The sequence below is a fragment of the Malaclemys terrapin genome, chromosome 9 (assembly GCF_027887155.1).
Source record: "Malaclemys terrapin pileata isolate rMalTer1 chromosome 9, rMalTer1.hap1, whole genome shotgun sequence".
NCBI lineage: Eukaryota > Metazoa > Chordata > Testudines > Emydidae > Malaclemys > Malaclemys terrapin.
The window spans coordinates 71,570,530-71,593,839 of record NC_071513.1 but is presented as its reverse complement, the minus strand read 5'-3'; the positions used below and the strand labels follow the sequence as shown (position 1 = coordinate 71,593,839).

Here is a 23,310-nt window from a genome sequence, read left to right as displayed (position 1 = left end):
CATAATTGTGTTAATTTTTTTCTTCTGATATAACTTTCCTGTTTCATATTTCGAGACATATTTTATACTATAACTTCATTAAGGTTTATTTAAAAAAAAGACAGGTCATCATAAAAAAGAATCATAGAAACGTAGGACTGAAAGGGACATCGAGAGGTCATCTAGTCTAGTCTGCTCCACTCATGGCAAGACTAAGTATTATCTGGAAGACCATCCATGACAGATGTTTGTCCAGCCTGCTCTTAAAGATCTCCAATGATGGCGATTCCACAAGAAGATCTCATAAACATTTGCTTTTCAACGCTGATGTAGTCAAAACTGAACTAAAAGGGAAATATAAGCCTGCTACACTAATTTAGCTCAGAGTTACAGAACATACACATAACTGGCTGTAAATGAAAGAATTAGAGCAAGTATTGATTTCAATGGGCTTCTTATGCAGGATCAAAGTGGAAACAAATTTAGTTGTTTTAATTATTTTTAATTAAAAATTAAAGCTTCAACAGCAGTCTTTTAAAAGATTCACATGCTCTTTCCTTTTCTTTTAAGCAGAGATTTTTCTGAGCTAGAAGAACTGGACTCTAATAATATTGAGTATTTTGTTGACAAAACTTTTGTTGGCATCTGCCATGAATGGATTAATTTTGTATTTATTTTATATTATGTTATGAATACACAGTGTGAAGTGTTACTGGTTTGTCTTTAGCAACTGGATCAGCTAACATGTCTTAAGCAGGCTAGTCACAGTCTGAATGGGAAATATGACAGTTAGTCCCGGGTCACCTCTTTACTCCAGGGAGAAAATATCTGCATCAGCCCTTCACCTGGTGTGTATTACCTTCCCATCTGCATCTGCTCTGCAAGCACTTTTGGGGGCTGAATAAAGTTTCTACTTACTGCACACCTTTCCCAGTCTATCTGCACAGGGAGGAGAGAAGGCTGCTATCCTCCCACACAGCAACCCACAATGTAGCTAGCACACACATGGAACGGGGGGTGGTGGTGATTTTATGTTTCTTATGCAAGCGTGTAAGGTTTTAATATGACGTTGTAGGCATCTAGCATGGAAATGCGTGCAAAGTAACCTACTCATATTTTGCTTAGTCCCTGCCCCAAGGAACTTACAGTCTATCTTTTTTGTTCTATGTTGCACAGTGCCTAGAACTATGGGGCTTTGGTCCATAACTGGTTCTCCTATGTACTATTGCAAATACAAATACTACATTTTAGTTAGTTACTATCGTCATTTTGATATAGCAAAATCATGAGTTGCTTGGATTCTTGTGCAATTTTAGAGTGCATATTAACTGTGAAACAATTAAGCGGCAAGTGCACTAATCATTACTTTAAGTACAGGACTCACAGTACTATAAACAAGCCTTCTAACTTTCAAGTATTATCTGAGCAGATAAAGTACTATCATTCTGAATGTTTCTGGAAGTAGAGATTTCACAAGTGAATTAATAGGGAAACTTGGTTATCTATGCCAGTCAAGCTTAATCTTAAGCAACAGAAGCTTCAGTTTCCACTTGCAGAGAAGAATAAATTCTTAAAAAAAGATTTTCTACACAAACTGACCTCTGAAGGACAAATTCATTGAATTAATGAGATTTCATTTCACAGTATAAAATATGCTTAAGGCAATAATTTGGTATCAAAGATACTGTACATAAACTGAATGTACAGATTGCTACTCATATCTGACTTTGGTGTATCAAATGACTCTGGTCTGATCTGCTACTGTTTCACTCAGTAATGAGAGCCAAATTTGACCCTCAAATCCCTTCAACACAATGGAAAAAAACTATACACATTTTTGGTTACAGTAAGACACAAAGAATGAAACATAGTGGACCCATATACTTTTGCAGCCTACTTACAGATGTTAGGTACCTAAACACTCTGGAAAAATCCCACTAGATGCCTATCTGCATCTTTCGGGCCGTAAATATCTGGCACTTAGATACCACAATGATGAACATAGTACAAGAGCCTAGAAAGACAAATTAAGTTTTCTGAAAATTGATTTATATATCTGCAGATAACACTATTGTATTAACTACTTTAAAAAAACAACACATCTGGCATTTACTTCTATAACTATTTGATAAATTATGGAAGTAGATTAATAGGGCATAAGAGTGCCATTTATTCAAAACATTCAAAAAATGAAAAATATTTCATTTTCAATGAACCTATCTGCTTCTCTTTGTTAATGCCCTTCAAACCCTCCACTAGGTCTGCCATCAAGTATACCTTCTACAATTCAAGTTGCCAAATTGCATCTTATATATTACTTTATACCATCTTTTCTCTCTCCTACAAATCCAGCTGTTTTATTCTTAAGGACTTTATAATTGATTATTATATTCTCCACAGGAATTAATCACTCAGTTCCCCCAGATTCTAAAGCTTTCTATCTTAGGTTTTATCCTGCCACCCATTACCAAAATATCAGAGCATCTTCCATGTAAAATTGGTAGCTATAGTGAAATCTGTAGTGGACTTCATGGAGTCTCTAGCACTTCTCTTGTCTTGAGATCAAAGCACTGCTTTCGGTTGGAGATTTGGTTTTGATTTTTTAGACTGTACTAATTTCCTCTTTGGGTTTCGAGGTTTATTGGGTAACAGGGGCTTCAGTATTGAGAATTTAATTCTTATGGTAGAAAAGCTTTTTCGAAGAGCACGGTTTTGCAGTATTTGCTAAAGATGCTCAGACTCTGGATTCACTTCGTCTCCTCTGGAAGTTTGTTCCATATGATTTAAGATGCCCTCAACCTACACTCACATGCTTTGTCCACAGTTTATGTCCTGCATTGTCCCACAGGAGCACAGTAGTTCATAGGTCAAAATTTGGTCTTTAACATAGTGGGGGATTGATCCACTAATTGCGTTGAAAATTAGTATCAAGGCCTTGAACTGGTATCAGAAGGTAACAAGGAGGGACTTGCACATCAGGCCCATGTTCTCACAAAGGCCTAAGCCATGGAGAAGGTGGGCTGCCTTATTCTGTACCAGCTGAAGCTTGTGCATCATCTTCATATTCTTAGGATCTGGGGACCATCTTTTTAATCACATTTTTGTACAGTTACTACCACAATGGGGTCCAGACATAGACCTCCTAAAAAAAATTTGAGGTAAAGAATGCAAACAACAACATTACAGAAAATGAGAAAACTCCCCAACACATTCCAGAAAGCTCAAGCTCCTCAGGGCAGGGATTGTGGCTTCCTACTTGTTGCAAAGAACTGTGAACATCACTATTGTCATATAAACAATAAATAAATATCACCACTACCACCACCACCCATTATAGTTTTCACTCTTATCTTTGGATAAACTGTTTACTGACATACTAAAAGAAACAAACCTGCAAAACAGTCTATAAACATTTTGTGGCTTATGTCTACAAGAACAAAATGTTCAGAAGTAGTTGGACATTGTTCACTAGTTAAATATTTTACTTTACTTTTAAAATGTAAACAAGGATTTGTCATAATGACAGTCCAATCAAGAGGAGATGGTTCACTGATAAACAAGCTAATGCCAATTGATATTAGCAACTAAAATCAAATTATTATTATTATTTTTAATAATCTCAGGTTAGGGAGTCTCACTTTTGATCCAAATTGTTATCAGCTGGAAATATCTATGCAGAACTGATTTCCTCACTTTAGACAATACTGGCATGCACATACAAGAACAGCAATTGAGGTGACTTTGGATAGGAACCTGATCTCAATTACCCTGCTGTAAACCAAAAATAAATCTATTATATGTTTCTCTCACACAAACATAATTGAAATCAACTGAACTGCCAAAGAAATACTGAACCTAGTAGAGTTCTGAACAGACCTATGACAGGTTTGAAACAAGTTTGCTGAAAAATATGTAATGTATTGAAAAGGAAAATACAACTGCGATGCTGGATCTTCACTAAAGCAATTATTAAGTATGTTTGATTACCTTAAAAACAAACATGTTGATCTTGATTAAATGGTTAAAGTTTGTCTGCAAGTCCCTTGTGCCAGAGAAGAAATATCTGAATATGTAGAAAAAGTCACCTGAGAGTCATTTATTTAATTTTAAATACTTTATCCAGAATGGGTTAACAATAAAATAGCCAGAATATTTTAAGATAGCAGCAATGACTAAACAATCTTGTGCTAGGAATCTTTATACCAGAAACTGTTTAAATCTATCAATGAAAAATAAAGAATCAACATATTTTTATTTATATCATGGACTGCTGAATATTTTGTAATTCCACCACAACTATACAGCATTACTACTTCTCCACTGAAGCACTAAAAGATAATTGTGACTATTTTTTAAAAGGGAAAATAAACCAATTACTATAATGCAAGAAATTTAATATGGAAATTCAACAGAAATTGCTAATTTCATCAGTTTACAATTTGACATACAGCAGAAATGTTGCTGGCGAGCCACACCTAGGGTTACACAGTAGCATCCAACCACAAAATAGTTACCTCCTGCTCCACTGTCAGAACAGATGCATTTGCAGGGATTAATGGCCAGCCAGAGAGGATTGGAAATCCCTCTAGTCAGCTTGCTCTCAAGGGAAAGTTGTGTACTAAATTGCAGCGTAGGGTAATGCAGATGGTACCAGTGTTAAAATATGAATCAAATAGGCATACTGTATATTATAAAAAGTTCAAACTGAGGTTGATGTAGATGGTAAATGGTTCTTTGTGTGCGTGCGCGCGTAGAAAGATATAGAGCTACTAATATACCATAAAAGGAAGAAGAATTACTATTATTAACTAAATAGTCCTGTACCGCAACCAGATTGAGGCTGCCCAGGTAAAACTCCACACTGGAAACAGAATTAAGGCTCTTATCTTGGTCTTTCTGGTGACGAAAGTTGATTACTCAAATATTGCAGAAATAACAATACTGAGTTTCTCAACAGGTACAAATTACATTATTTGTGAAACCTTGGGAAATGAGTTGATTATTAATGCAATCAAATTTGTTCTGGGTCTCTTATTTTTTTTATTTTTAATATTTAGTATTATGTATCTGAAATAGCCTGAAATAAAATACTGACATTTAGGTGCTTAGACATCAGGCTGTTTTACATATTACAAGTTTTATCCCATGGCTGTCCTTGTGCATTTTATGTAACAATGTTTCACATATGTGTGTGTGGGTATCTGAACTAACAAGTGTTACGAAGCGATATTTTATTTTAATAAAATGACAATTCTGAACTGTAAAACCATTGTATTTTGATAAACAGAACATTTTGTTTTAATAATTACGTCAGATCCTGCATTCTTCACTCACCATAAATCAAGGTGGACTTCAGTGACATGTTTAATTCTGATACAGACACCCCCCCCAAAAATAAAAAATCCTGCTGGATTTCATCTGTTTTCTCTTCATATGGCCGTGACTCAGGAAAGTGTCTCTCTCCAAGAAGTGCATTTAAACACGTTTAAAGCAAAGCATGTACTGAAGTGCTTTACAGAATCAGGCTCTAAATTACAAATTAATTACCTGCTCTATACTGCAAAAAGAAGAATAGGAGTACTTGTGGCACCTTAGAGACTAACGAATTTATTAGAGCATAAGCTTTCGTGGACTACAGCCCACTTCTTCGGATGCATATAGAATCTATATTGGTTACTTCTCCTAAGCAAAAGCCCCAGGTTGCTGCCACTGAAGTTAACGCCTCCATTGCCGTCAGTGGCAAAGGTACCCAGCACCAATTCCTTTCCACTGCATATACCAGTAACTTTGCCTATGACAAAAATGTCGGGTTTTTGCAAGAAAGAAGTTGAAAGGACAGGGCTTACAGCGGCGGGGTCGGATCGCAAGGGCTCGCAGACCGGGCGAAGAGAAAACAATCTCCAGCGGGGCTGCTGAGTGGCGCACTTGAAACACGGTTTTAACCAAGTTTCTGATCCTAGATTATGACAGCGGCCTTCTGACAGCCGCCGCTCCCGTCACTTTTTTTCAGATCACTCTGAGCGCTGCTTCAGCACAAACAACAGCTACAACCAAGAGCTGCTTTTTCGCTTGCAAAAAAATGAGCTACAGCGAAATGACCTGCACCTTCTCTGTCACTTCTGGCCCTTCCCACCCCCGTCAGGCCCATAATTACAACACGTGCATAGATGGGGTCAGCCACTGATTTGGGTGGGTGGGTGAAATATCGCCCCCAGGCACCACCTCCAGCGCCCACACAGCTGTTCCCGCCTCTAAACAGCAAGTCACTAGCCCGGCGGCAGGGACAGGTTCCCCCCGCGCGCCCCGACCCTCACCTTGGCGGCGGCGAAGCCGTCGGGCCAGCGCAGGCTGCCGAGTAGGGCGAAGAGCACCAGCCGCAGGCAGCCCCCGCGGGTCATTTCAGCACCAGCGCGCCCGGCCAGGCCACCCCGAGTCCAGCAGCGGCCGCTCCAGGGCTGGGGTCTCTCGGGGAAGCCGGGGCGGGGCCAGCGAGCCCTCCTGGGCGAAGGGGGCGGTGGCTGTCCCTACGAGGCCCCGCGGAGGGAGGCCGGGCCGGGCGGGGAGCCAGCCAGGGGTTGGGCACCCCCCCGGCGCCGGGGGCAGACGGGCCAAGCGGCAGGAGCTGCGCGAAGGGGCGGGAACACAGGCTAGCGGGTATCTCTGGCGTCTTTCCCGCAGCAGCGACTCTGCCTCCGCCTGGAGTCCCTCCGCAGCAGCCCTGCCAGCGGGCCCGGGAGAGCCGCCCGCCAGCCCCCTCCGCGGCATGCCCAGCGCAGGGCTTCTTCTAAGCGCTCCTACCTGGTGGGTACCGTAGAACCCAGGGCGTGGCGCCGCCGCTGCTGGGGGTTCGCTGCGATCCAGCCCTGGGTGTCTTCTCATCAGCCTCACGTGCGCCTTGCTGCCAAACGGCACAGTGTGTGAGGGGACGGCAGGGTGGGAGGTAATATCTTGTATGGACCAGCTTCTGGTGTCCCACGGAGATCTCTCCTTCAGGCTGGAGACCAATAGCAGCATTTGGGAACATTAATGGTCATGCTTTGATTTGAGTGATAAGGAAGAGCTGACTGCCACTAGTTTGCAGGCAGTGTTAGTGCCGCTCTGCTCTGTTGGGCATTTTCAAAATCTTGCCAGGGGTCACCACTGTGGTTTAATTACCTGATAACTTCACATTGCTTAACCATTTACTTGTTTCTAATGCACCCAATGGCAGTAGAGCTTGTCTTTTCCTGTGGTCACTATTCCTTTAGTTCTTTCCACAAACCTTTTGGTTATATACACACACAATCTGTGTAGTACTCCTGCATAGTTTCTCCCAAGCATAAAGGCTTGAAGGATCAGGGCCATATTGTGTATTATAGTTGTTGGCCAAGAACTTTTCCCTCCAATTTTACTTAACTTTTGATTTGTGCATGTCCAAGTCATTAAGGGCTGGGCTGTAATTTATAATTCAGCTCCAACAAGGCCCAGCATGTAGCCATGCTGCCCCAGAAGCAGGGCAGGAACCAAATTGTTAGTGAGTGCCAATCTGGCCCCTGCTGCTTTCTTGTTCTGGAGAAAACTAAGTTGCACCAGATGTCTTGATGGTGTAATATCCCCCTGCACAGGCTCCATTGTGCTAGTTGCTGCATTGTAGGGGCAGATGCAAGGCTCTCCCTGTTTCCCCCCCCACCCTTGCTCACCTGAGCATGATGGAGAGTAGCAGTGGGGGTGGTGGCAGCTGCTCTCCTCACATTCTAACTTTGGAGATGGGGGGGGGGGGCATTAAACTCCTTACCTGCCCCCTGTAGACAGGGTCACTGCCTAGCCTAAATTGATGGAATTACACAGTACAGTGGCAATTACGTGATGGCATGTAACCCATTAGATATATTCCTTTTCAGTTGATAGTCATTTCAAACCTATCTGCATATTTAGACATTTACCACTTTTTAGAGTTTGTGTTTTGTAGTGGGTTTGGTACTGACAGTTTTAAATTAATGTAGCCCTTTCTTTCTACCAGGTGGCTAGTGACAGTTTTTTCAGTGCAACAAATTTATGGGGTAAGTGATATGGATGCTAATTTTAGACAGTCAATGCTGCACACTTCAACCAGGTGGCATTCCCTACCAAGATGAATATAGCTGTCTCTCTCCCCACATCCAAGCTGTGGCCAAATCTTATTACTTGTCCCTCCACATTATTTCTAAACTCCTTTTTCCTTTCAGGCCTGTGGCCAAGTTGCTATAGTAATCTGCTGTCCAGTCTCATTAATATTGACCTTGGTGCCCCACCCCTGCCACATCCATCCAAACCCCACTACCAAAATCATCCTTCTTACCTTTTGCTTCAAGCATGTCACCTGCCTTTTCTAATCACTTCAGTGGTCCCTAATCTTCCCTCTAATTTTTCCCATACGTGTGCAGAATGAATTTTGTTATGTGCACCAATATGGAGGTGATGTGTGATGGGGCTGAGGGGTTTGGAGTGTGGGAGGGGGCTCAGGGCAGGGGTTGGAGCATGTGAGGGAGGGGGAGGTCTCTGACTGGTGCAGGGTGTAGGAGAGAGCTGAGGCATGGTGGGGTGAGGGCTCCAGATGGGAGCGCAGACTCTGGGCTAGGGCCAGTGATAAGAGGTTTGGGGTGCAGGCTGCCCCAGGGCTGCAGCAGGGAGAGAGGACTCCCCCCAGCCCTCTCTCACCACAGCAGCTCCGGAGTTGGGGGAGAGCGTGTCTCCCCTGCCGCCGCAGCTCCAGAGCTGGGGCCAAGGGGAGGTGTGACGCCCTTGATAGGCTGCTTATGTATGGAATGCACTTGTTAGGCTGCTTACCTTTGGAATGCCCTTTCCTTCGGAATGCCCATCTGAATTTGTTTGCCAACCCATGTACTTTACCTCATTTGAATACCAACTAAAAACTCACTTTTGCCATGAAAGGGAGAAGATATGTAACCCCTCCAAAAGAGAGCAGGACCCAAACTATCAAGGCATATATATGCCTTACTGAGTAATCATGGGACCACCCTGCTACTCCCATCCTTCCTCTCACTTTTCTTTTCCTGTGCTATTAAATATAGACTGTATGTGTAACCCACTCCAGCACAGTATCTACCCTTTTCCCTTTCTAGACGCTGGTTCACATAAGTTAAAAGCTTATTACTTCTACTTGCTAGAAAAGTATTCCTTTAGCTCAAGTGATAGAAGCTCAGGCTTTTAGTGCTGAAAGACTTGGCATCAGACCCTGCTGAGAACCAAATGTGGGGTTATTAAATATGCTTCCTGGGGAAGGGAACATGTCCACTATATTTTGAAGTCATTGGTACATTTTGCAGTACTAAAAATAAAAAAAATTGTTTAAGGAAACGGTTTTTAATCTTTTTATCCCAAAGACAATAATATTCTGATAGAATCCTTATTTATTCATATTTTAGAGCAAATTTGAGAAGAGCTTACAAAAATCTTTAATTGTAATTTGATCTAGATACTGAAAGCCAGAGAAAATTGAAGGAATTAACTTGGAAGTTAGCAGAATGAATTCAAAATTGCCAAACCACAGTTAGTCATTACCATTAAGAGATCAATATTAATGATTTTTTATGAAATAGGAAATAAAGAAACACTATTAAGGCTACAAAGTGAGGCACTCAAAAGTTTGTAAATGTTAGCATTAAGATAGGCTTTGCAACCTTAATTCTGCCCCACATGCTTTATAATGTAGTTATACATTCTCATACTGTTTTTCCTCACAGCATTCCTCCCTTATGGAGTTAGAATAATAGAATATTAGGGTTGGAAGAGACCTCAGGAGGTTATCTAGTCCAACCCCCTGCTCAAAGCAGGACCAACACCAACTAAATCATCCTAGCCAAGGCTTTGTCACTTCAGGCCTTAAAAACCTCTAAGGATGGAGATTCCACCACCTCCCTAGGTAACCCATCCCAGTGCTTCACCACCTTCCTAGGTAAATAGTGTTTCCTAATATCCAACCTAGACTTCCCCCACTACAACTTGAGACCATTGCTTCTTGTTCTATCATCTGCAACCACTGAGAACAGCCTAGCTCCATCCTCTTTGGAACCCCCCCTTCAGGTAGTTGAAGGCTGCTATCAAATCCCCCCTCACTCTTCTTTTCTGTAGACTAAATAACCCCAGTTCCCTCGGCCTCTGCTTGTAAGTCATGTTCCCCAACCCCCTATTCATTTTCATTGTCCTCTGCTGGACTCTCTCCAATTTGTTCACATCCCTTCTGTAGTTGGGGGACCAAAGTGGACGCAGTACTCCAGGTGTGGCCTCACCAGTGTCGAATAATCACTTCCCTTGATCTGCTGGCAATGCTCCTGCTAATACAGCCCAATATGCCGTTGGCCTTCTTGGCAATGAGGGCACACTGCTGACTCATATCCAGCTTCTCGTCCACTGTAATCCCCAGGTCCTTTTCTGTAGAACTGCTGCTTAGCCAGTCAGTCCCCAGCCTGTAGTGGTGCATGAGATTCTTTCTTCCTAAGTGCAGAACTCTGCACTTGTCCTTGTTGAACCTCAGATTTCTTTTGGCCCAATCCTCCAATTTGTCTAGGTCACTCTGGATTCTGTCCCTACCCTCCAGCTTATCTACCTCTCCCCCAGTTTAGTGTCATCTGCAAACTTGCTGAGGGTGCAATTAATCCCATAATCCAGATAATTAATAAAGATGTTGAACAAAACCGGCCCCAGGACCGACCCCTGGGGCACTCTGCTTGATACTGGCTGTCAACTAGACATTGAGCCACCGATGACTACCTGTTGAGCCTGACAGTCTAGCCAGCTTTCTATCCACCTTATAGTCTATTCATCCAATCCATACTTCTTTAACTTGCTGTAAAGAATACTGTTGGAGACCATATCAAAAGCTTTGCTAAAGTCAAGATATATCATGTCCCCTACTTTCCCCATATCCACAGAGCTAGTTATATCAGCATAGAAGGCAATCATGTTGGTCAGGCATGACTTGCTCTTGGTGAATCAATGTTGACTGTTCCTGCTCACCTTCCTCTCCTCCAAGTGCTTCAAAATGGATTCCTTGAGGACCTGCTACATGATTTTGCCAGGGACTGAAGTGAGGCTGACTGGTCTGTAGTTCCCCCGGTTCTCTTTCTTCCCTTTTTAAATATGGGCACTATATTTGCCTTTTTCCAATCATCCGGGACCATCCCCGATCACTACGAATTTTCAAAGATAATGGCCAATGGTTCTGCAGTCACATAGCCAACTCCCTCAGCATCCTTGGATGCATTAGATCTGGACCTATGGACTTGTGCACGTCCAGCTTTTCTAAATAGTCCTTAACCGGTTCTTTCACTACTGAGGGCTGCTCCCCTCCTCCCCATACTGTGTTGCCCAGTGCAGTAGTCTGGGAGCTGACCTTGTCTGTGAAAACCGAGGCAAAGAAAGCATTGAGTAAGTCAGCTTTTTCCACATCATCTGACACTATGTTGCGTCCCTCATTCAGTAAGGGTCCCACACTTTCCCTGACCACCTTCTTGTTGCTAACATACCTGTAGAAACCCTTCTTGTTACCCTTCACATTCCTTTCTAGCTGCAACTCCAATTGTGCCTTGGCCTTCCTAAATACACCCCTGCATGCTCTAGCAATTTTTTAATACTCCTCCATAGTCATCTGTCCAAATTTCCACTTCTTGTAAGCTTCCTTTTTGAGTTTAAGCTCACCAAAGATTTCACTGTTAAGTCAAGCTGGTCACCTGCCATATTTGCTATTTTTTCTGCACTTCGGGATGGTTTGTTCCTGCACCTTCAGTAAAGCTTCTTTAAGTTCACAGTACATACCTTGCTCAGTGAATGAGGCAGAAGTTCAATATTTCTTTTTAGCTTCATCCTCCAGTATATGCTGTCATTCATTATTTAGGTGGCAGTTCAGCAACTTCAAGGTGTCTAACTTCAAGTGTACAAATAGTCCCACTGAAGTCATTGGAACTAATCATGTGTTTAAAGTTAGATATCTACTTCAGATACCTTGCAGAATTGGGGCCTTAATGCACATCATCCAAATCCCTCCGAGTAAGAATTTGTTAATTTATTCTTTACTATGGCACTCTTCTTTGTAGACTGAGTTCCTCAAATATTAGTAAATCTATTTTCATAATTCCTTTGAGAGGTAGGGAAGTATTATTATTCCCATTTGTTATCCCCATTTTACAGATAGGCAACTGAGCCATAAAGATTAAGGCCCAACTTTGCAAAAGAGGACACTAACTTTGGGAGCCCAACTCAAAACATTTAAGGTCTGATCTTTTCTCCCCAGAGGCGCTGAGCATTCACACCTCCCATTTAGTTCAGTTGGATGTGAGTGTTCACACTGGGTATCCAGAAAATGAGAAACACCTAATTAGTGGCCATTTCCAAAATATTTACCCTACATTACATTGAAAGTATGTAGAGAGCCAGGGATGCAACCTAGTTCTCACAAGTCCCCGCTTAGAGATTTAGCCATAAGACATAATTTCTCTTCCAGCAACCCCTGCCACATAGGAGGAGGAATAGCTCAGTGGTTTGAGCATAGGCCTGCTAAACACAGGCTTGTGAGTTCAATCTTTGAGGGGGCCATTTAGGGATCTGGGGCAAAAATCTGTCTGGGGTTGGGTCCTGCTTTGGGCAGGGGGTTGGACTAGATGACCTTCCAACCCTGATACTCATTGATCCCAACAATGGGACTATGTATAGAGTAAGGTACTACTCAGCTGGGGTTAAAGCAGCAGAATCTAATTCTAGGTTACTAAATCTGCTGCTCCAGGTCTTCAAAGAGTCAAAAATAACTGCAAAGATGTCCCATTTTTCTAATATATATATATATATAAAATGTTAGTAAGATAAAGAAAATTTAAATAGTTTAAGTTGTTTAAATAAAGGAAATTTGCAGATATCCTACTTATGATAGAGATAACATTGAAAATAGGTATCTTGTATAAAGAAAGGAGCACCTGTGGGATGTCTAACTATTGGTGTAGTTCTTGGTGTAGTGCACTCTCAATGTTCTAAGAGTCTGGTCACTACAGAAGGCAGCTGTCATTTTCTGAGGGCAGAAGTTGATACAAAATGTTATAGAGAAGACACATACTGTTCTGTCACAGAGGCTTTATTTTTGTTCTTCTATGTTTGTTATAAACTATGTATGTTTTGAAATTTAAACATAATGAAAAGATTTGGTTGTTCTTTGACTTTGGAAAAATTTAACAATTAGAACAGTGGTTCCCAAACTTGTTCCGCTGCTTGTGCGGGGAAAGCCCCTGGTGGGCCGGGCCGGTTTACCTGCCACGTCTGCAGGTTCGGCCAATCGCGGCTCCCATTGTCCTGGAGCAGCGAACTGCAGCCACTGGGAGCCGCGATTGGCCAAACCTGCAGACGTGGCAGGTAAACAAACCGGCCCGGCCCGCCAGGGGCTTTCCCTGCACAAGCAGCGGAACAAGTTTGGGAACCACTTAATTAGAACATTGTTTTCTTCCCTTGAAACAACAATGTTCAAAATTCAGGAAATTTGTATCTGCACCAACCTTCCATTTAATGAAGACAAGGGTGTTACAAACTACAGATGAAAGCGCCTCTCTCAGTCCTTGACTTTCTGCCCAGAAAGTAGTAAGGTCTGAGCCTGTCTTGGTGAACATGTACTTGAGCCTGTGTAGAATGGAAAAGAGAAAGCTGCATCATCTGAGTTCTAGCTGTTGGATGGGGGCCTCTCAATTGTATCAGTATGGTGAATAAGTTAAACACTGAGCTTTCAGTAAAGCATTTGCAACACAAAAATATCCTCATCATACCCAAGTAATTATCTGTATTAGAATACTAAATCTCATGCATTGAAGTTTGAATAAATAGGAACTTAAACTTTAGCTATATGGTACTCATGATCTAACAGCTGCTAGTCACTAAGGTTTCAAAATAAAGACGGATTGTCTCCTTTAGAAAGGATGACCCTAAAATAGGGAAATGCTCAAACATTGAAAATCTGGTTAATTTGAATAGAAGAAGGTGCAATGAGTGCCACTGTAGAAGTACATATTTATATAAGTTTTATCATTTATATGCACAGATTGGCCACCTGCACTTGACATTCAGATGTACAAATGGTTATTTGTGTGTATAAATTTGTGGGGGAGGGATAGCTCAGTGGTTTGAGCATTGGCTTGCTAAACCCAGCATTGAGAGTTTAATCCTTGAGGGGGCCACTTGGGGATCTGGGACAACATCAGTACTTGGTCCTGCTAGTGAAGGCAGGGGGCTGGACTCAATGACCTTTCAAGGTCCCTTCCAGTTCTAGGAGATGGGATATCTCCATTAATTATATTATAATTATAAATCTGTTTAGGGTTTTTGCCGATACAGGGAATGTTTTTATTAGTTTTGCGGGTGCAACTGTTGTCTGTCCTTGAAAGGTTAATTTTCAGACATTCCACAATTCTGTCTATACATCTTTGTTTAAAGTTAAAAAGAACGGGACCAAATAGGCTTTATTCACAAAGGCTCTTTCATATGAAAACCATAATCAGTTATGACACTCTTAAGGTAAATTTCTTCCAACATCCATCCAGTAAATTAATCAGGTGACACTTTGCACAGGGGCTTATCAATATGTAGGAGAGAAACCATAAAATTCAGAGCCATTGGCATAAATTGTTGTACCACACCTGGTTTGCTGTCATGACCATGACAACTACTGAAAAGGTGGGGTAAAGCCAAAATATGAAGGTACTATTCTTATCTCATCAGAAAATGACCACAAAAGGACACTAAATCTCTGTGAAGTTAACACGGTCATACAAATTAGTGTTAGAGAAGCAATAAGACAGTTTTACTATGAGGCAGATTATGCCAATTTCTAATAAGTAGGGCTGTTGATTAATTGCAGTTAACTCACGCAATAAACTCAAATTAATTGCAATTTAAAAAATTAATCGCGATTAATCGCAGTTTTAATGGCACTGTTAAACAATAGGATACCAATTGAAATTTATTAAATATTTTTGGATGTTTTTCTACATTTTCATATATATTGATTTCAATTACACAGTATACAAAGTAGACAGTGCTCACTTTTTCATTACAAATATTTGCATTGTAAAAATGGCACAAGAAATAGTATTTTTCAATTCACTTCATACAAGTACTGTAGTGCAATCTCTTTGTGGTGAACTTACAAATGTAAATTTTTGTGTGTTACATAACTGCACTCAAAAACAAAACAAAGTAAAACTTCAGAGCCTATAAGTCTACTCAGTCCTACTTCTTGTTCAGCCAATCACTAAGAGAAACAAGTTTGGTTACATTTGCGTAAGATAATGCTGCCTGCTTCTTATTTACATCACCTGAAAATGAGAACAGATGTTTGCATGGCACGTTTTTAGCCGGCATTGCAAGGTATTTACGTGCCAGATATGCTAAATATTCCTATGTCCCTTCGTACTTCAGCCATCATTCCAGAGGACATGCTTCCATGCTGATGATGCTTGTTAAAAATAATGCATTAATTAAATTTGTGTTTGAAATTTCTCTCCTTCTGAGAGAAGGTCTCTTGTTCTGTTTTACCTGCATTCTGCCATATATTTCATGTTATAGCAGTCTCGGCTGATGACCCAGCACATGTTGTTCATTTTAAGAATACTTTCACTGCAGATTTGACAAAACGCAAAGAAGGTACCAATGTGAGATTTCTAAAGATGGCTACATCACTCAACCCAAGGTTTAAGAATCTGAAGTACCTTCCAAAAAAATTGGTGAGGAACATGGTGTGGAATGTGCTTTCAGAAGTCTTAAAAGAGCAACACTCTGATGCGGAAGCTACAGAACCGAAACACCAAAAAAGAAAATCTAACTTCTGCTGTTGGCATCTGACTCAGATGATGAAAATGAACATGCGTCAGTCTGCACTGCTTTGGATGGTTATCAAGCAGAAACTGTTATCAGCATGGATACCTCCTCTGGAATGGTGGCTGAAGCATGAAGGGATATATGAATAGTTAGTGCATCTGGCACGTAAATATCTTGTGATGCTGGCTACAACAGTGCCATGTGAATGCCAGTTCTCACTTTCAGGTGATACTGTAAACACTAAGTGGGCAGCATTATCTCCTGCAAATGCCAACAAACTTGTTTGTCTGAGCAATTGGCTGAACAAGAAGTAGGCCTGAGTGTACTCTCAGGCTCTGAAGTTTTATATTATTTTGTTTTTGTGTGCAGTTATGTAACAAAAAAAAATCTACATTTATAAGTTACACTTTCACCATAACGATATTGTACTACAGTACTTGTATGAAGTGAATTGAAAAATACTCTTGTTTTATACAGTGCAAATATTTGTAATAAAAAAATATAAAGTGAGCACTTTATAGTTTGTATACTGTGTTGTAATTTAAATCAATATATTTGAAAATTTAGGAAGTATTCAAAACTATTTAAATAAATGATATTCTATTATTCTTTAACAGCCCTACTAATAAAGGTTTATAAAACAGCTATTCTGTTAATTTATGTGGTGACTGCTGACATATTTGCATCTTTGGTACAAGGTTAAATGCTGAACTAGTTATTTAAATAAATACTTTTCCTAGTATGATAAAGAAACGTTAGTAGAAACTTGCAGTCCTTTGACATTCCAGGAGAGTCAAGTTTTTAATAACAAGGAAAGGGACTAATGTGGAACAGATATGCATTCTCATGGGAAATTTAGTACATGATAGAGAAGAAGTCTGTCAGTAATTCCTTCTTGTTCTGAAGTTCAGTATCTCAGACATTTTGAAAATATTTGAGATAAAACAAACTGACTCCTCCTCATCTAAAGTTTGATTAATTTTCTCCTTGAAAAACTGAAATATGAGCCCTATTGTTGTCTCTCTCTTACTGAAACCAATGGCAAAATTTACACTGATTTCTATGGAATCAGGATCAGGCACTGAATTAGTATATTTCATGTGTCATTTTTTGAATTCATTTACCTAAATTATAGTTTATCAGCCTTTTAAATATTAGGCCTATTTTTTCAAGACCACCTATGGCATTTGGACACTCATTTCTAGTTAAAATTAATGGAAACGGGGTGTTCAAATTACCTAAGCAGCTTTGTAAATGTTATTCTTAATCTGCATGTTACATAGGCATAGTCAATTGTTGACTTAATACTGCTCATTTGCTGGCAGTGTTGTCACAAAATTAAATGCCATAAAAATTGCCATTTTGGGACACAAACTAAAAAGAACATGTTTGTTCTACTTATTACATTGTAAGTCAATTGAATGTATGCATCCTGATATATTATTAGGTTCCTATTAAACATACACCTCTACCCCGATATAATGCGGTCCTCAGGAGACAAGAAATCTCACCGCGTTATAGGGGAGACCGCATTATATCGCATTTGCTTTGGCCTCCCCTGTTCCCTGACCGCCCCCTCCAGAGACCCCTGTCCCTAATCACCCCCAGTACCCCACCCTCTACCCAATCCCCCTGCTCCCTGTCCCCTGACTGCTCCAACCCATATCCAGACCCCTGTCCCTAATTACCCCCAGTACCCCACCCTCTACCCAATCCCCCTGCTCCCTGTCCCCTGACTGCTCCAACCCATATCCACACCCTCTGCCCCCTGACAGGCACCCACCGGCGGGAAGTGGAGCAACGTGGCCCCAGCCTGCTCCACTCCGCCACCTCCCAGCCGCGGTGCTCTGCTTTCCGCCACCGGTGAGTGCGGGGAGGTTGGGGAAAGGATGCCCCCCCGTACTCACCTGTGGTGGAAAGCAGGGAGCTGGTGGAGTACAGCGGGCTAGGGTCGGGCTGCTCCGCTTCTGCCGCTACCGGTGAGTGCGGGGAGGGGGATCCCTTCCCCCAAGCCCCCCTGCCCTGAGCGACATGGCTGGGGCAAGGGAAGCGGAGTGGGCTGCTCCTGGCCCCCTGCTAATACTCCAGGCCACTCTGGGACTGCAGGGCCCCCAAAAGTGCCCCCCCCCCAGCTCCTGCCTCCCAGACCCGGGGTGGGGGAGGGAAAGCTCCTGACCACCCCCGAGACCCTCTGTCCCTTATCCAACCCCTCGGGCCTGGCCCCCTTAACACACTGCTCAGAGCAGCGTTTCAGAGCTTTACTACGTTGTATGCGAACCCGCATTATATCGGATCACGTTATATCCGGGTAGAGGTGTATTTGTTTTCAACATTACATCAATGTCATGGAAGGAAAAAGTCTTTCACCTCCTTGTTACTAACAATATAATTTTATTTATATTATATTATTATAAATATAATATTTATTAGAAAGGAAAGAGCTCCATTATGTCAGTCTGTCCCCAATTCTATGTAATGCAGTATTGCTTTGTGCAGACACTTGAGCACTTTTAAAAAAAAAAAAAAAAAAAAAAAAAAAAAAGGCCCAGATCCTCAAAGGTATTGGTGCTTAATTCCTACTGTGGAGTGACTTGCCTAAATACCTTTCTAGAGCTTGGCCTAAGTTTTAATTTTGACTGGCCTAGGCCTAAACACTTACTGTAGCAACATTTTTCCTGATATTTAGCATAGATTTTCTATTCCTTAATTACATCCCATTATACCTAGTTAATAATCACCTGATACCACTTGTCACGCGGTCACTCACCACACTGGTGCCTCATGCTGGGCCTTTTGGGAATTAGCTCAGTCCCAGCGGGTGCACCCTCGGGTGGTGGTGGCTCTCCTGTCATCTCCTGCAGACTTGTTACAGCTCCTTCCTCTGGGCATCTGCTTTGTGGCACAGTCCTCCGACCGTGTCACCATCTGGTTCCCCCCCTTCCGGGGGACTCCTCCAATAAGAGTCCAGCCACTCCTCGCAGCGGCTTGGCAGGCTTGGCAAGTGAGGGGGGGAGACCCACTACTTCGGGCCCCAGCCCACGGATCCTGCGAACAGCAGCTTCCTGATGCCTCTTCCTTCTAGCTCACTGTCTGTATTCCCTGGGTCACTTCCAGGAGCAGAAGGAACTGAGGCTGTGGGGAATCTAACTCTCTTTGCCCTCTTCCTAGGGCCTCGAACCTGTAAATCCTCGTGTAATGCTGACAGATCTTGGTCATCAGCAGGTGGGATCCAACCGGGGACCACTGGAGTTTAGTGCATGAGCCTCTACCGCATGAGCTAAAAGCCAACTGGCTGCTGTTAGCTAAAGTTGTAGAGCAGACTCATTTTATACCTCTCTCTAAGTGGTCTTGGTGCCACTAGATGGGACAGAACACCACATCCACAAGGTGTGTGGATTACACTGGTAGCCTATCAGGCATCCTCTAGGAAGCCAGTCTTCTCCCTAGGGCTCCCTGCAGTAGACACTTTCACATTGGTCTGCAGCTTCCTTTTATATGGGCCAGCTGGGCCCTGATCAGCTGGGCCAGCTGCCGCCTTAATTGTCTGCAGCTACTGCCCTAAAGCCCTAATTGGCTGTTTCCCCTGCAGCCATTCCTTTGGCTGCCTGCGGCTCAGCCTCCCTAGGCTGGTTTTAACCCTCTCAGGGCCAGTGCAGGGCAGGTGCCCCATCACACCGCCCCTAGTGTGATTCCTTTCCCTCCTTGGGGTTTAGTTCTTTAAAATATTTGTAGACTTCTGTCCTACACCCCTTCTTCCCCTTTAGCTTTATGTGTTTTAGCTCTTTTAATAATTCCTTGCAGGTTACTATTTCTGCCTCCCTGATCATTTTGCTGCTTTTCTAAACTCTCTAATTGGGAAGTACATTTCTGGTAAATGGGGTGCCCCCAAGAGTTTGGGAGGGTTTTCCACATGGACATTGGTTTTCATTTGTGTGGTTTGTTAATTTTGCACAAGAATCAAGTGCTATAGACAGGCACATTCTAAGTTAATCTAAATGCATCTGTCAAGTGAACTGGCACCAAATACACTAAAGTTTGACTGTGTCTCAGCCTCAAAAAAAGCAAAACTTCTAAACTTTGTCTCTTCTGATATGGCCCTAACATGGACAGTTAGACAAATCTATATACAGTAACCCAATATGCAGGATGTGTGGATCTCTCTGGGACTCTACACATCTCTGGGTCCCTGCAAACCCTATGATTGGCTCTGTATGAGAATGGCCTTTACATCCCAGAAGAGTTCCACTCTGCCAAACCATTCCAAGCATGTGTGTCTCCACCTGCAAACAGAAGCCGGGACAAGCTGCCACTAAGCACTACTGAAATCAGCACTCAACTCAATGCAAGAGTAGCATATCAAGATTTCTTTATTTATGTAGGCAGAGAAAGAACCACACAACCACCAATACATGACAGCCTGCAGAAAATATTTAATGCTGGTGAGAGCAGAGCTTTGAATAGGATTCATAGCCAGAAGGTTGGATTGAGATAAAGAATTTTACTTAAGGGAGAGTCGACTCAGGCTAATTGTTCTGGGTGAGATTTTAACTCCTCAGTCTGTCCTACATAAGGGGCAGTGCACAGCTGCATTACCTTCAAAACAGGCTGGAGAATTAATTGAGGTTCTGAGTCCCCTTTGCTCTGGAGAGGAGATTCTTCACCCCTTTTTCTGGAGTGGCTTTATTTCCCCCCTATGTGCAGCCAACCAACTACTCTGACCAATGAATAGTGGGGTGGAGCCTGGACTTCTACCACCCCTCTCCACCACTTGCTGGCCACCTGCTTAACAGGGGAGTATCAGGCAAGTAGGTTCTGCTCTCTCATCTGTGGCTGGAGTCACAGGCAGAGCAGGGTCGAGCAGGAGAGAAAGGGGCCTTATTTTTACACACTTCCCTGCGTGACTGAGAAAGGGCTGTGACAATAGAGCTCTCCAGAGGCTCATTTTAATAATTCTGCATTTTCAACTATACTATAAAATGCATCTTCAGGCAGAAACCAAGCCTGGAAAACTTCAGCCTCATAGGTGAATGTTGTAAACATTTCAGAGAAGTGGGTCTTACAGAAAACTTTACTTGCACCAACCATGTTAGGGAAGAGTTATCTGTTGTACAGTACAGAAGCTGTACTGAACTGCTTACTCTAGTTAGTCTCCTGTCTAATGATGGGAAAGGCTTGCTTTGAAATTTGGTAAGCTACAACATTTTAAAGATTATTTATTTGAATTACTGTAGTGCCTAGAGGCTTTGATTGTGAACACAGCCCCCTTTCCCTAGGCAAGGTATAAACTCATAGTAAGAGATGGACCCTGATCCAAAAAGCTTACAGTTTACATTAAAAAAATGGAGAAAGCGAGAGGGGAAACAGAGGCACAAAAAGGTGAAGTTACTTGCTGGAGGTCACACAGCAAGTCAGTGGTGGAGTTGGGATTAGAATCCAGCGCTCTTGATTTCCAGTACAATGCCCTATCCACCAGGCCATGCTGCTTCTCCTATTTCTATTCTGCTTTGAAAACATTTAGCTTTTCCTGTTCTTGGTTGTGCTAGATCCCAGTTATAACACTGCAGAATCTAAAGTATTGGTGGTCTTCCCCAAGATCAAAAATATTGTTTCTTTAATATGTCATTTTATACCACATTCTCAAGATTGCTCCTAAACTTTGTTTTTGTGCATTCGGAAATCACTGTTGACATAACATCAGAGTAGCTGAATTGTGTCTATAGAGGTTGGGTATCAAAATCAGCTAGTAAGACATTTGGACCTATGAGATAGCTCCATTTTTTCTCTGTTATTTAAGAATTAATGACAGCTTTTTTTGAAAAAATGTTTATATAGAATCCAGGAATCTACATTAAATTATTAGCATTGGTTAACATAATTAAATAATAGTTTCTTCTTTATATTATGGTTTACATCTCTATTTCCATGAAGTCTTGAGCTGTTCATTGATGTTCTTTGTTTCATTAAAATGTGTTATATTGGATAACAAGTATACTGTATATAAATAAACTAATAACCTCTTAATTTTTAGGGCAAATATTCATATATTGGTCCATGTGGAGGACAAGATTGTTCAGTTTGCCAGTGCTTTCCTGAAAAGGGATCAAGAGTAAGTGATTTATTATAACAATAATTGTTATTGCAAAATATTGCTCATTTTGTGTACATCTCTCATTTAAAATCACCAGGGCTGTTGAGCATTGGGAGCTCAAATAAGAAAGTCCCGATGAGGCAAGACAGGAAACAGATCTAAGTCTGCCCATTGGTGTGAAGTACAAGCACTTGCAATATCAAAGACCATAGGTCTGCCCAAAAACCTAGGAAGATTAGCCCGCAGAGAAGGTAGGGTCGTAATAACATAATTTCATTTTAAAGAGATTAGAGACTTTTCAGGATGAGCAGGACAATTAGAAAAATGTCATTTTAAAGGCATCTTCAGTTTGGAATCTGTCAGCCTTCTCAGATGTCCTCTGAATGGCCAGTCAAAGGAGAGTATGTTTTTGCGATTTTATAATTGCATTTTTGCAGAAACTTAGGTTCTTTTTTATCTTCATGTTGATCTTAAATTTGTTTTGCTTCTCCTAATCTTTTATTGCCTTTTCATGATTTTCAGCACTAGATAAGTGTCCTAGGTATAAGAAAACTCAAGCTATTTCATTGTATTGGATTTAAAATGTGAAATTCAGCAGGTGTGGTTTTTTTAGCTAATATTGTTAGGACTAATAATTTAAGTATCTTCTTAGACAGAGATGTTACATAGTACTCACTAGGTATGAATATTGAAATGCTACCGGCTTTTGGCAGTTTATACAAGTTGCTATTTGTTTATAAGTATGTGGCCTGCTGTTACTGGTTTATAAATTTGATAAAGACGAAGTAGGTGAGGTAATTTTTTTATTGGATGAACTTCTGTTGGTGGAAGGTGTGACACTATGCCCCATATACGTCATAGAAATATTGTTATAATATGATTATAGTATATCTAAAATATATTTTATGCAAGATTGGTCTTGTGAGGTATCATTGGAAAGATTATGATTTAGTGAATATTATTATCCTATTTGTATGCATGTATCATTTTTGTATCTAAAGTTAGGAATATTGATTATACATCTGTACTACAAAAGTGTTTGCACCTGGGGAACACCCACTAGACAAAATACAATCAGTCTGGCTGGTTAGCTGGGGACAAGTCACTGAACCACTAGGGAGGACAGTAGGTCTTTGAAGATGCTAATTTCCCACCTTCCTGAGAAGCTTCCTGGGGTGCTTCAAACAGCCTTTGACTCATGTCTGCTTTGACACTGCAGGGTCATGTGATCACATCACCTGGTACTGGACTCCATGATAGAATACCAGTATTTTTCCACTTGGTGAAGGGGGGAACCACACTAGAAAACAAAGGATTCCTGCCATATATAAATCCTATTTAAGATAGAGGAGTGAGATGATGGGGTTCATTCTTCACTGAATCCCCACCCAGGATGACTGCTGGAAACATCTAAGAAA

General features: G+C 41.6%; 2 protein-coding genes across 3 annotated transcripts in view; one reads left to right on the top strand and one right to left on the bottom strand.

Annotated features, from left to right (window-relative positions):
• COL4A3 (collagen type IV alpha 3 chain) overlaps positions 1-6,950 on the bottom strand; it is a 125,603-nt gene extending 118,653 nt beyond the window's left edge. Inside the window, exon 1 of the mRNA XM_054040195.1 lies at positions 6,778-6,950. Coding sequence (XP_053896170.1) covers positions 6,778-6,858 — 81 coding nt within the window. The 5' untranslated portion in view covers positions 6,859-6,950. The remainder of the gene's footprint in view (positions 1-6,777) is intronic.
• COL4A4 (collagen type IV alpha 4 chain) overlaps positions 6,405-23,310 on the top strand; it is a 139,923-nt gene continuing 123,017 nt past the window's right edge. Inside the window, exons 1-3 of one of the 2 annotated variants that reach the window (XR_008446252.1) lie at positions 6,405-6,780; positions 7,979-8,018; positions 21,833-21,910. Coding sequence is in view for 1 of the 2 variants with exons in the window: in XM_054040193.1 (XP_053896168.1) it covers positions 6,743-6,780; positions 7,979-8,018; positions 21,833-21,910 (156 nt within the window). In the remaining variant the exon portion in view is untranslated. The remainder of the gene's footprint in view (positions 6,781-7,978; positions 8,019-21,832; positions 21,911-23,310) is intronic. The other variant, XM_054040193.1, reaches the window with a different exon arrangement.